Source organism: Bubalus bubalis, chromosome X (assembly GCF_019923935.1).
Source record: "Bubalus bubalis isolate 160015118507 breed Murrah chromosome X, NDDB_SH_1, whole genome shotgun sequence".
Classification (NCBI taxonomy): domain Eukaryota; kingdom Metazoa; phylum Chordata; class Mammalia; order Artiodactyla; family Bovidae; genus Bubalus; species Bubalus bubalis.
Window position 1 is genome coordinate 107,371,312 of NC_059181.1, and position 13,232 is coordinate 107,384,543.

Genomic DNA, 13,232 nt, shown 5'->3' on the forward strand with positions numbered 1-13,232 from the left:
CACTCTAGGGCTCAGAAATCAGGGCAAATCAGAGCCCTGCCTGGAGTGAGATCACCCGCACTCAGACTGTCCCTGCCCTGTCACCCCAATGCCAGAGCCTCCCATCTCATGGGCTCATGGGCCAGACCCAGTTCCTGGCACCCACCTGGGCTCAGCATGAGCTCCACCCAAATGGCCCGTGACACCTTGGTTCTGCCCCTGTCTGCACTGGCAAAGAAGGAGGGGGAGGACAGCATTGGCAGGGTGAACTTGACCAACTTACAGGAGAGCCTTAGACGAGTACCCTGGCTGCAGACCACCTCACATCCCACAGTTGGCCACTACAGTGCTCAGTGGTGCAAGGGTTAAGTTGACACAGATAAGCACCAGACAGACAAGACTGAAGCACTCTCTCCCAGAAGACCAGGCTGTTTTGCTCCTTTAAACCTCAGGACATCGAGCCAGACAGGCCCTTACTGATTTCGGTGTCCCATCCTGTCACTGGGCACATGGGGACACTGACCCTGAGGCCCTGTAGGGAGGTGACCTGGCAGTCACCAGCCATGGGCAGAGGTGAGCAATTGATTACCTGCTTGAGCCAGCAAGGAATCTCAACAGAGCAGGTGGGTCCTGGCTTTTCTCAGAAGACCCATCCTCAACCACCCTTTGGGAAAGAGAGAAACAGATGCACTTGGGGCCTGAATGACATGCTTTCTTTCAGTCATGTTGGTGGCTGAGTGACTGCAGTTTGGGATAAGGACAGGACACGGGGTTGAATAGCGTCCTGCCAAAATTCATGTCTGCCTGGAGCCTGGCAACGTGATCTTATTTGGAAATAGTCTTTGCAATCAATTTGTCATCAAGTTACAGTGAGGTCATACTGGGGTAGAGTGAGCCCTAAATGCAACAACTGGTGTCCTTGTAAAAGGGAAACTTGGACACAGACACACAGAGAAAAGAAGGTGTTGTGACAGTGGAGGCAGAGGTAGGAGTGATGTGTCTAAAAGGCAAGGACTGCCAGCGACACCAGAAGCTGGGAGAAAGGCCTGGGACAGTTCTATGAGGTTCCTGAGGCTGCCATGACAAAGCACTCCCGACTCTTGGTGGGAACTTGTCTCTAAGATCATGCTGGCTGTATTCTGGTCAGCATTTTTGGTCTTCCCACCTCTGAGTCTCTGCACAGCTGGGCCCTCTGCCTGGAACACTTGGCATGCCAAGTTCCCCTTGTTTTTCAGTCCTCAGCTTGTCATATATATCTTCCCTCTCTATCCAACAGACTAGCCCTAAATTCAGCTTTCCAGAAGTTTTTCTTCCCTGTCCTCCCCAAGTACTCTCCTCTCCCAGAAGATGTCCTGTCCCCTCACTCAGCAGCAGCATCCTGATGTCCTGATCGTGGCCCACTGGCTCTTGTTCAGCCTTTAGGACCCATCTCCAATGTCATGGTCACTCCCAAGGGCCTGGTCAGGCAGGGGTTCTCAATTACCCCTCCTGCCAAGGCATTGTCCAGCCAACCCATGGTAGGATGGGAAGGAGTGCAAAGGAACAACTGCTTTCTTCCCTGGTACCTACTCTTGCTGCAAAACCCCAGAGGCCAGTGTGCAAAACCCCAGTGCAAAACTCCATTGTTTCCAAGAAACACTACAGCTCCATCTTGGGTCAGGGACCTGGTCCTATTGGCCACTGGCAAATGGAAGTTTCTTGTCACCAGCCGTGTTCTCTGAGCCAGACTCCTGCTTATGCAGCATTGCTTGCCAGGGTCTTCTGTGCCACCATGGCCAACCATGGGCTTCCAAACAGAAGCCACCAACTCTGCACAACTCCCTCTGCACAGGGACAGCAACTGCATCCCCCTCTGCACCCACTCTCTGCACACTCCACCCCTATGAGTGCAAGAGCTTCCCTCCCTTTGCCCACACTTACCTCTTGGCAATGAACGGGGCCAGTGTCTCCTGGGCAGGGCTGCTGAAGGAGGCAGAAAGGTGACATGTTCGCAGAAGCCACAGACATGTGACATCAACCCCAGCACCCTACCTGCCCTGATGGCAGCAGCCAGACCTCTCAGGTTTCCAGAAAGTACACGTGGGGTCCCTGTAAACCCACTGTCACAGGCAGAGGAAGAGCAGAACCCTGAGGGGAAAGGACCTGGCCCAGAGTATGGAGCAGGTGGGTAGCCCTGCTGGGTCTCCTGCTGAGCTGCTCACCCAGCGTTCTTCTTGGCCGCTGACAGGACATAGGAGTGCTCCCGGGGAGCTGTCTTCCTCACCACACTGCTGGCAGCCTCGGACCTGGGGTGGCACAGAGAGGGGGCAGCTAATGGATGAGGCAGGGCAGCTACTCAGGAAGCAGAAGAAAGCTTTAGTGACCTGCCTGAGAGCCCACACTTAGCCGGCTGCACAGTGGGAAATCAATGCCTGGCACCCTGGCCCTGGAGCTCTTAGCTCTTCCCTCTGCTACTGTTGACTCTGCCCTTAGCATTGCCCATCTGTTGGGCCTTCAGCATGGGGGCCTTCGGTGCATTTCCAATGTCAAGGACAGGCCAGCAGATGTTGGCACTGGGGGGCAACAGGCTGAGGTTGGGGCCTAGCTGTGCCCAAGCACCCAGCCCTCACTTTGGGACAAGGGGCATGGGCCCCTCTAGAGCCTGGCCCTGTCCCCAGCCATATGCAGGTGGCTTGTCCCTGGGCACCAGGCACTGCCTACTTCAGTCCAATTTGCTCAGGACCCTTTTGAACAAACTGATAGAGAAATTGCTCGTTACCTCGGTTCTGCCCTCATAGAAAGTTCCTTAGAGGGGGCTCCCGGGCAGGCCCAGCACTGAGTGGGTGGTTCAGGGACTCCAGGAATGCTCCCTGTTGCTGGGGGCCACCCTCCGCCAACTGACAAGACAGATGCTCCTTATGTCATGCACGATCCCTGTCTCCCCAGGCGGTGGAGACTTGGGCCCTGCCCTGTCCGTGGGACACCCATCAGGCACCGTTACCTCCGTTTCTGCTCGTCAGAAGAGAAGGGCACCTCCTCCTCTTCAGCAGCTCTTGATGCTGAGCTGCGCCTGATGTTGTAGGGGGCCCTGGTGTGGGGGATTGAAGATGCTGCCAGTCATGGCCCCTCCTCCCTCGACCACCCTCACACCATTCTCTGTCACGCCCTCTGCAGCTTGGCCTCCTAACTTATAAGAACAACAACATGTGTTAGCCTGGCTGCCCCTGGACTCTGTTCAAGCCACTCCTTCCTCTTGGAAAGCTAAGCTTGCTATCCCTCCCTGTTCCCACCCTTACTGTCCCCCAAGACCCAGTTCAAGCCTCATCTCCTTCTGCAGAGAGATTCCCTAGTTGCTCCATGTCAATGGATGATGACAGGGGACAAGCAAGATGTTGGGCCCCTGGGAATGCAGGCACAATCCACATCTGTCCAGACCCCGCCCTGCTGGGTCCACAGGAGGGGGCCTTGTGTGGGGCCACATTGGGAGCTCCAAGGGGGACCCCAAAGATTGACATACAAGAAGCAACCCACATTTAGTTACGAAGTGCCCATAGCTGACAGGCTGCCAGGGCCAGCAGCACGCTTGGACTCATCAGGTGCTAGGCCAGCCCGGCTCAGTCCAGGAAATAGTCAGGGCCATGACCCAAGACACTTTCTCTAGACCCACCAGCTCCTTCCGCAAGCTTCCTACAGCCCCTGCTTTGCCTGAGATCAGAAGTATAAGGTGTACAATGTCCAGCCTTCTGGGGCTCGCCACCCTCTGGTGGGGTCCAGGCCCCAGTGGCAACTGGCAAGGAGGTCAGAGTGGCAGGACAGCAGTCTGCATTGTGCTCAGAGGCAAGCAGGCAGCTGCCCTCAGTGGCCCCCATGTTTGGGCCCTGGGAAAAGGGAACCAAGTTAGGTCTGCGATTGCCTACTCACAGCTTCTTGTAATCCTCCGTGGTCATCTTGTAGCCAGAGGAGGAGGGGCGGGGAGGGCCAGTGGGAGCTGCTTTCCCCAGACTGGCCATGCTAGAGAGACAAGGAGTTTTCAGGTGTGTGCCTGCAGGCCCCCTCTTGCTTCCACATTTGCCTACATGGCCCAGCAGGCACATGGCAGGTGGACAAGTGGGTGCTGGTGCCCTTTCTTCTTTGCTCTAAGCCCTGCCAGATACCCAGGACATGTGCACCACCCTGAGCAGGGCCACCCTCTTGCCAGAGACAGGCCCAGCCCCCTTGGTCCTGCTTTTCTGACACCAGGTTCAGCCTGGTGTCAGCCTGTTGAGAAGACGGCGGCCCAAAGCACACAACTCAGCACAGCTGATCAGCAAGTCTGGGCTCTGCACAGCCTCTTCCCTGTGACTCTGTCCTGGTGACCCTGTGCCATGACTGGCACAAGGACAAGGGCACTGGTTGTGTGGTCCAGGGCCCTTCCTTACACAGGAAGAGACCTGACACCTGACACCTACCACCCACTCAGTGACAGGCAGTGGACTCCCATACCTCCCACTGGACAACTGGCCAGCACCCTGTGGACACACCTTTTTGGAGCTCCATTGGCCTTGGGGAAGTGCTGGTGAGGCTGAGACGAGCTGTCCACAGGCCTGGTGAACACTCCGCTGAAAGAGAGTCCGGGAGAAGCAGCCTGGTGAGCCCCCTGGGAGAAGCCAGGGCCGTATGGGTAGGCATGGGGAAGTGGGCGGGCTCCTGCAGTCACCTACCGGATGATATAGCCTGTGGGAGCCCTCGTGCTCAGGGGCCTGCTGAGGGAAAAGAAGGTAGGATGTGAACTGAAGTCTCATAGGTGGGCCCAGGCTGCCTGATGACAGTAAAGGGGGTGGGCTGGTGGGTGTCCCAGTGTGGTCAGAACAAGGGCAGCAAGAGGCCCCGGTTGCTTCTCAAGGCAGCCAGCCATATCTGCATCCCTAGCCAGGGTGCCTGTCCTGATCTGCCTGTCTCCCTCATGCTTCCCAGGAAAGGCTAATTTTTCTGGGCCCTGGCTCACAGCGGTGCCCAGGAAGGTATGTTCCATGGCTGGGCATGAACACAGAGGTATCCCATCCAAAGTCAGGTTTCTCCCTGTTCTGCCGGGCCCCAGTGCTCCCCTGAGCAGGTGTTCTTCTGAGATGGATGACGACACTCCCTACCTCTACCCTCAGAGCTGACCCAGCTCAGGCTGGAGGCTCTATGGTCAGAGCCTGGGGGCTGAAGCCATGTCAGGTAGAAACCCTAACCTGATCTGATGCCCCACTCTGCCCAGTACTCTCCAGGAAGACTCATGAGGGCCCAAGGGGTGGAGCCCAGGCAGGAGCCAGAGAAGGCCAGCTATCCTTTACCTCTCATTCTGCTCCAGCCTCCCTCCTCCAGCTGGTGGGATGCCTTCACTCCCTGCCTGGGGGGCAGGGAGTACTCAGAGGAGTCCGGTGAGGGATGTGGGCAGGGAAGATTAGGCTGGAGTAGCGTGGGATGGTCTTAAGACCACCCCTTTAAAGGGACCCACATGGGCAGGTGGCAGGGGCACTGCCCTCCATCCCCACAACTCACTTGGGCTGGGAGCAAAGCAAAAAATGTCCCTTATCCCATGTGTTTTCCAAACATACTTCCAAACCAAAGCCCAGGCTGAGAACTGCACCCCCAAAGTAAACATACCCCACAATGAGTAGATTATCTTTGAACTATACTCAGGACCTTGCCAACTGCCACCTGCTATCACAATCAGCAAGTCTATCTTTTAAGCTCATCTCTCTACTTGGGTCAGGCCCCTTTACCCTGCTAGGATGTCAGTTCCCTGAGGAAAGGGTTGTGTCCTCTGTGCCCAGTACAGGACCTGGTAGGTGACAGGTGCTGAGTCATTGAGAGATTCTGGGCAAGGCCACCGTGACCAGAGGCAGCCCATTGGGCTAGCACTGAACTTGGACCCCACCCTTCCAGCTGTGGCCACTGTCCTCAACTGCCAACTGCTGGCTCTTTGGAACAAGGATCAAGACTGAATTTAGTGCCCCCACCCCCCGCCAACCTCAACCTAATTCCCTATCCCCTAATGCTAAACCCCTACTTCTTAGGAGTAGTTCCCCCTGATCTGGGCAGGATGTGCTGACACTTTAGAACCACCCTGGACACCTCTATGCAAAAGTCCTTGAAATAGAGAGGAGAGCCAGCTGTCAAAACATGTCATCTTGAACTTGGAGTCTGCCCTGGCACTCTGATTACCTATGCAACAGAGTCATGTGTGACTCTTTAAGGCCCCAGAGGATCTCAGAGACATTGTCTGCACCCCTTTGGGGGTGTTCAGTGACAATTTTGGTCTCAGTTCACAGCTGAAGTCACGGAGGTGTAGCTGGAGAGGCAGCTGGCCCCAGGGGACCTGCATCCAGTCATCCCTGTGCTCCTTTTCCCAGGAAGTGGAAAAGCCGTCCTTCCAGTGGAGTTCAAAGGCCTCCCTGCCCCCCGAGGACTGCAGTGCGGGCCCACCCACCTGCCATCTGGGCAGCACCTCTCACCTGGTCTTCGGGACCTCCCCAGCTGATGAAAGCGAGGTGGCATGAGTCCAGCCAGAGGGCAGCTCACTGAGCAAAGAGGGAACACAAAAGGGGACCGCCACATGTACCTCAGGAACTTGGCCCACCATTCCCATTGCACCTTCTCCTTCCCCAGCCCGCGTCCACATTGCACACTCTGGCACTGGGCCTTTCCCACCCTGGGACTGGTTTAATGTAACCCATGGAGTGACATCCAACACCCAGAGCCTGTCGCTGCCGGCCCTCCCAGCCTCCCAGACTTACAGGGTGCGGCCCTCCGATTCATCCTGTTTGGTGATCCAGCTCTTGTCCCCCTTCAGCGTGGTGCGAACCTTCATCTGCTTGAGGACAGTATTGCGCTCCTCCTCGCCTGCTGGGAGAGGCTTCCCTGGCGGTGGCAAGGCCAGGCAGCCTCAGCAGGGGCGCTCCACCTCAGGGCCCCAAGGCCTGCTTGCAGCCCTCCCCATACACTGCTCTCACTCTGCTACTTTGTGTCCAAGTCCAGGCCCAGGGGGCACCCAGACCTCACCTTTGCTGCTTCCTCCAAGAGCTGAGATGCTCATGGCGTTCATTGTGAACGTCCCTTCTCAGTAGATTCAACAGGGTTCCTGGGGGCAAAGGCAAGCACACGGTTTGTTACTTCTTGTATTTATAATGGCTCATCACCATAAGGTCCTTGGCACACTGAGACCTTCCAGACTGTCCTCTGGGCATGGGGAAGCCAGAGCTGGTGAAGTCTGGCCAAAGGGCCCCTCTGGGCAGCACATCCTACATCTGCCCAGGGCCACTCACCTTGAGGAATGCATGGCCTGTCTGTTGGGGAGATGGCTGAGACAGGCAGGCCACCAACTCTCTTAGAGAACTCTGATGGCCAGACTCCTGCCTGGTGAGTGTTGGCAGCAGTGGTCAACACGAGTGGATCCAGAAGGAGGAATGGGGAAGGATAGAGGCTGGGGGACAGTCTCTTTGGGGTTGGGCTGTCTCTCTCACTCCTTAGTGGCCATCTGACAGACCTTGAATGGGTCATCTAACCTCTCCCTCTGACTTGCCTCATTGTCCTCATTTATAAAATGGGAATTTAAAAAAAAAAGTCCACCTTTCAGGACTGCTGTGAGGATAGAAGACACCAATATTCTTGCAACTGCCCAGCACAACCTAGCACAGTGATCATAGTGACTCTCGCCTGTCCTTAGTCAGCATGGCCTGGAGGTGTCAGCCCTGTGTAGCTCAAGGGTAGGCTCTGTGTCCAATGGGCAAGCCCTTGGGCACCAGGTGAGGTGTCCTGTGCTCTGATTTCTCTTCCTAACTTTGTCTTCTAGCCTCATTGTTGCCTCTCTGCCCCTGAGGCAAGTGCTGCCCTTCCATGGCCTATGAGGGCCTCCCAGGTCCAGGAGGGGCTGGAGAAGGGAAGCCAGCTCTCCAGGATGGAACTGACCGAAGATGGCTTGAGTCAAAGCACTGACCCACCACAGCCTGTCCCTTGGGCCTCAGGAGAGGGGCAGGAGGCTTTGGTGAGTGGTCATGACAGTAAGCAGGGCTCCTGGCTCTGCCCACACAGTCCTAGGCACAAGGGTCTCCCTTTTAGAGGCCCGCCATCCCCTGGGCCCCTGCAGGGCCAGGGCCTGAGCAGTTGGGCCATGCTGCTAGCTGGCAAGTCCAGGACATGTTTTCATGGAGGTCAGGGGCACATTAAAATGGGCAGGGCAGGGCAGGGCAGGGCGCCAAGAGCAAACCAAATTTGCCATGTCAGCAAGGGCTGGATTTCCCATAAACTGTACTGACAGAGCAGCCAAGGAAGCCTGAGCCCGCCGCATGCCAGGAACGGCACCTCATCACTGCGAGTGGGAGCCCTGCATGCCTAGCCCTGCACTAAGGTTGCCACGTCACAGCTCACTCCAGAGGAGATCCTAGGACCACAATGCCCACTGGCCCATCTCAGCAGCCACTGGAGCAGCCCATTGAGCCGCCTGAGATCTTGGTCTCAGGCTGGTGACTGACTGACAGGCCTTGTGGGGGGTGGGCCCTTACCTCTTCTGGGCCTCAGCTCAGGACCTCCCACTACTTGGTTGGAAACTCACCAGTTTCCCCTTGACAAGCCTCTTGGTCACGCTGCTTAGAAGTTTTCTGTCAAATCAGAACCAAATAAGCCACTTACTTCCCAAATCAGGGCAGGTGCAGGCCCCAATGATACAGGCAGAGGGGCCATCAGGGACTCCCAGGCCAAAGTGGCAGGGGCACTCACAAGAGCCCATGACAAGGGAGTGGAGCTAGGTGGGTCCTGCTCCAGACTCCATCTTCACAGTTTCTTGTCCTACCTCATCAGGCAAAGACCAGGATGGATGTTTCGTCTCAGAAGATCAAAAGTCTTTTTTGATGGGACTATAAATTTGAGTCAGGAAGAAAAATCTTTTCATGGGACTGAAGATGGCAGCTCTTTACGACACAGAGACTTTTAGGTGATGAGTCCCAGCCAGATGGATGCACACCTGAGGTCTGAATCCGTGTCACTGTTAGTTAGCTTCTCCCTCCACTTTACCACTCCCCTCACACCTACAGTTCACAGGCCACAGTCACTACCAGCTGCCATCTGTGCTTTCTTCTGGCAGCACTCACTGCCCCCTGATTCTTCTTGTCCCACATCAGCCCTCGCTTCTCACTCAGCTTCTGCTGGCTCCCTACCATCTCTAAGACTGGGGGAAAACTCCCCTGACCCAGTCACTCTTCTCACTTCAATGTCAACACTGTGCTCCAAGTGGACCATATGCCTCGGCATCCCTGGGAACTGACCCTGCCAGGTCAGTCCCCTCCTGCCACCCCCTGCCCCCTGCCCCCATTTATGCCACTGGACTAGAGGTTGGCGGGGGCCATGCTCCTGACTTACACAATATCACCACCAGTCTTCTGACCCAGTTCTCCTCTCAGACCTACTATCCCCTCCCTTAGTCTGACCCATCTCAGAACTCAACCCATACTGCAGACAGGGGCAGCTTTGCAGGATTGGGCGTGGACCACTCAAGAGGGCTCTTTCCTGGAAGGCTCTCAAACAGGGTTGGCCGGCGGATCAGTCAGGGCATCATTTTGGAGGACAAGTCTCATTGTGTACTGAGAGCCTCAGAGAGGGCAAGGCCATTGATCCAGCCATTCCCTTCATAGCAATCTCTCTTAAGGAGATAAGCACATAAGTAGAAGTCAGTATACAAGAGAGTGTCATCTCAGTGTTGAACATGATGGTGAAAATTTGGTGATAATATAAATTCCCAATAGTTGTCTTTAAACATATGATCTACCGTTCAAGCAAATAGTAGGCAGCCATTACAAATGATATTGATATATGCTATATTTAACAAACTTTCATGTATATTGGTTTCTATATATTATTAGGTGAAAGGCAGCTTTTAAAACAGTATCTGTAGGATGTGTTCATTTCCTTAAACTATATTTATATAAAAATGTTTTAAAACAGTATCTGTAGGATGTGTTCATTTCCTTAAACTATATTTATATAAAAATGCACAGGAAAAGAGACATCTAAAGGATGTATACAAAACCATTTTACTCCTCTGTATATGATCATCTTCCACACCCCATCCTGCAAAGCTGTCCCTGTCTGCATTGTGGGTTGAGTTCTCAGATAGGTCAGACATGCACATGGCAGGAGACACACTCCTAGAAGCTCAAAACCACAAGGACAGAGTAGGACAGAAGGAGCACACTTTGCAGACACAGGCTCTGACACCGGGGCAACCCGCATGCAGTAAGTATGCCATCCTCCTGCTTCACTATGAGCAAACTCAGCTGGGGGAGGTTGGGCAAGTGGCTCCAGGCCACACTTCCAACACTTTCAGAGGGTGGTGGACCCAGCTAGAACCTAAGCACCCAGCTGTGGCTGCACAGTAGCCCTGCTGACCCCAGGTACGACATCACACAGCCTGGGGTCCAGGTGGCCAGGCACCAGTATGGTTCTGGCTACACAGAGGAGACCTAGAACTTGGATCAGCCATGCACATAGTGTCTGCCCGGCCTTTCAGCCTCATGACTGACTCCAAGCCCCAGACCCCAGCATCCTCTCCAAAGTGGGCAGCCAACGCCCTGCAGCCCCAGCCTCTACCCTTTCCATGTCCAACACACCAAGGTCTCTCATGGCCAGGGATTGCACTTGAATTCAAGAAGACATGGGAATAAACTGTTCTAACTGCAGACCCATGCACCTCCCCACTTACCCCATGCAGAAGGTAGAGAACAAGACAAGATGGATGCCACATCACTCAAAGCCTCTACCTCCAGCCACCTTCAAAAGGCAGAATTCCCGCCTGATCAGGCCTTCAAGTCTTCTTCCTTTTCTGGGCACATGGGCTTCTTCCAAACTCTTCTAGGCTCTCCTGGCCCATGAGTCCCACTCTCTGAGCCTCATCTGTGAAGTGGTGCTGAGCCACCAAACCTGTGGCAGGACACCCCCAAGCCAGACGATGTGCCCCTCCCTGTAATTTGGTGCCAGCTCTATCCCATGCCATGGCTTGGTATCTGGATGCTAATGGGTGTCCTCACTGTGCACCTTTTCAGGACGACAGCTCTGAATCTACCTTGATAGGGAGATGGCTTCTCATTTCTTAGGAAGTGTCACATCACCCTGCCCAAGTGCCTATCTTGGGCCACCAAAGGAATGGGTGGCTTCCCTACCACCTTCCATCCTCTCTCTCGGTTCCACTAGGCAGGACCCTTTCCCTTGCTAAATCCAACCAAGGCCCGACATCCGGACTTGTCCCAGGGCAACTCCGGACTAAGTGCAAGTCCTCCTGAGCAAGTCAGGCCACCCTCCGTGCCCTTTACTCCCTTCTTCCTCCCTCTTCCATTTGCCTGCACTTGTCTCTTGGGGCAGGCCAGGGCAGTGTCCCTGGCATGGCTGGCTGAGAGAGTTGGGACAGGCTCTCTCTGACGCGGGTAGCTGCCCCGCACCTTCCTCCCAGCTGCTGCAGCCTCGCAAGGCCGCCTGGCAACCTCCCAGGAAAAGAGCTTCTGGCCTTGACTGGATAGAGAAAAGTGAAGAGCCAATGAGGGAGGTATGCGGAGCCTGTGATCCCAGGCACAGTGAGCCCAGAGGCATCTGAGGCCATCAGCGAGTGGGGTCAGAGCTGAGGCAGAGGAGCTGGTGAAGGCAGACTAGTGGCAGGGAGGGACCTTGGAGAGCTGGCAGACAAGGACACCAGTGCATGGCTGATGTATGAGGAGACAGAGATGGAGAGAGAAACAGCAGGAGGAAGGGTCACCCCATCACCCCACAGGCACACACTCTGCCTCCAAAATGAGAAAACTAACTGGGAGAAAGTTTTCTGGAATCACCAACCTGCCTGACTCCCCATGTCATGTCTACCCAACTCTCCCAAGCAGGCTTCTGTGTCTCTGCCCTTGACAAAAGGCCTTGAGCTTCAGCCCAGGCGGCGCCTCTCGCAGGAGTCCTCATGTACCCCTGGGGTCCCTCTGTGCTGTTGCTGCCCGCACACTCTTCCTCGGTGCTCTCTGGCCCATCTAGGATGGGTTGCCTTCTTCCAGACAATGGGAAGAACACCATGGTGGGGGCAAGGCGGCGGGGCTCACGTGAAGGTCGACAGCAGGCTGAGTGACTGTCCTTCTCCCACCCTGGGTGGCAGGTGCTGGGTACCAGGCAGGGACCTCCCAGGTGAACTGGGAGGGAAGAGGAACAAAACACCTTCAGCCTTGCCTTCCAGGAGCTGCAGCCAGCGGGCACAGGAGTTGGGGTTTCTCTGCATGTGTATGTGCTGGACTCTGGCCACCATGAGCAAGCATGAGTGGGTGCATGACTGGCAGGGGAGTGAGGGGCAGGCCTTCCTCCCAGAGAGGAGTTGGGACACTCTGCAGCCAGGGAGCTGACAGGAGGTCCAGCTGTGTTTCCGCATGTGTATGGACCTTTTGCAGGGCCCCATCTCTGGCTGGCAAGGATCAGACACAATGCAGTCTCTTGGCACCAGAGTCCTTGGCTCAGCTCCGGGCAGACACGTTAGGCATGGCTCAGAAATCAAGAGTGAGGAAGCAGTGGGACAGGGCAATAGGGCATAGCTGACCGTGACCCATGCAGCCAAGCCCAGTGACTGAAAACAGATGTGACAGGGACATCTGGAAGAAGTCACTGAGGCCTTGGGCCACCCAGTGCAGGGGATGGTTGCTGGGCCAACTTGAGGCAGTGTTTTAGTAAAGCTCTGTCTGTGAGCATTTTTATGGGGCTCTGGCTCCCCCACCATTGGATAAAGGTGTCATGACTAAACCATGGAGAAACAAAACCTGCAAGGAGGACCCCAGCTGTCACACCTGTTTCCTCTGGCCCTCTTATGACAAACTGCTTGAGGATCCAGTCAGCTCCCCTGACCAGAGTCCTTCCATGCCTACCTCCTGGCTGAATTCAACCTGGGGGCCGCCACCCTCAGTGAGAAGGGGAGATAGGGAGGCAGGGAGGACACCTGTGCATGATCCTTGAGGCTGTGCAACAGCTCAACACACCAGAAGATTGGCCCTGCCGATGGGGGATCTGGGCCCAGGGGTAGGGCTGGTACCCATGTACTCCATGAATAAGAGCCTCCAGGGGTCCCAGCATTGGGGAACAGGCTCAAAGAAAAGTCCCTGTGCCTTATAGCCACCTCCCATAAGAGACAGCTGGGTCCTCTTTGGCTGTGTTTAAAGCAAATGCCTCTGAGCTTTAAGATGAGGATTCACCCTTGTGTGTGAATGCCTGTGAGAGACCCCTCTCAAGGTCCTTCAGGGTAATGA

The 13,232-nt window shown here is 55.4% G+C and overlaps 1 protein-coding gene across 18 annotated transcripts in view; it reads right to left on the minus strand.

Moving 5' to 3' along the window:
* ZNF185 (zinc finger protein 185 with LIM domain) overlaps positions 1-13,232 on the minus strand; it is a 72,892-nt gene that overhangs the window by 37,367 nt on the left and 22,293 nt on the right. For 8 of the 18 annotated variants that reach the window (XM_044937588.2, XM_044937587.2, XM_045164576.1 and 5 more), the window contains 10 exons: positions 6,985-7,063; positions 6,720-6,843; positions 6,438-6,503; positions 4,659-4,700; positions 4,479-4,556; positions 3,880-3,969; positions 2,960-3,046; positions 2,181-2,264; positions 1,900-1,941; positions 569-643 (listed from right to left, as the gene is read on the minus strand). In XM_044937588.2, coding sequence (XP_044793523.2) covers positions 569-643; positions 1,900-1,941; positions 2,181-2,264; positions 2,960-3,046; positions 3,880-3,969; positions 4,479-4,556; positions 4,659-4,700; positions 6,438-6,503; positions 6,720-6,843; positions 6,985-7,027 — 731 coding nt within the window. In that variant the 5' untranslated portion in view covers positions 7,028-7,063. Of the gene's footprint in view, positions 1-568; positions 644-1,899; positions 1,942-2,180; positions 2,265-2,959; positions 3,047-3,879; positions 3,970-4,478; positions 4,557-4,658; positions 4,701-6,437; positions 6,504-6,719; positions 6,844-6,984; positions 7,064-13,232 lie in introns of those variants that run through there. The other 10 variants (XM_044937593.2, XM_044937591.2, XM_044937592.2 and 7 more) reach the window with 10 other exon arrangements.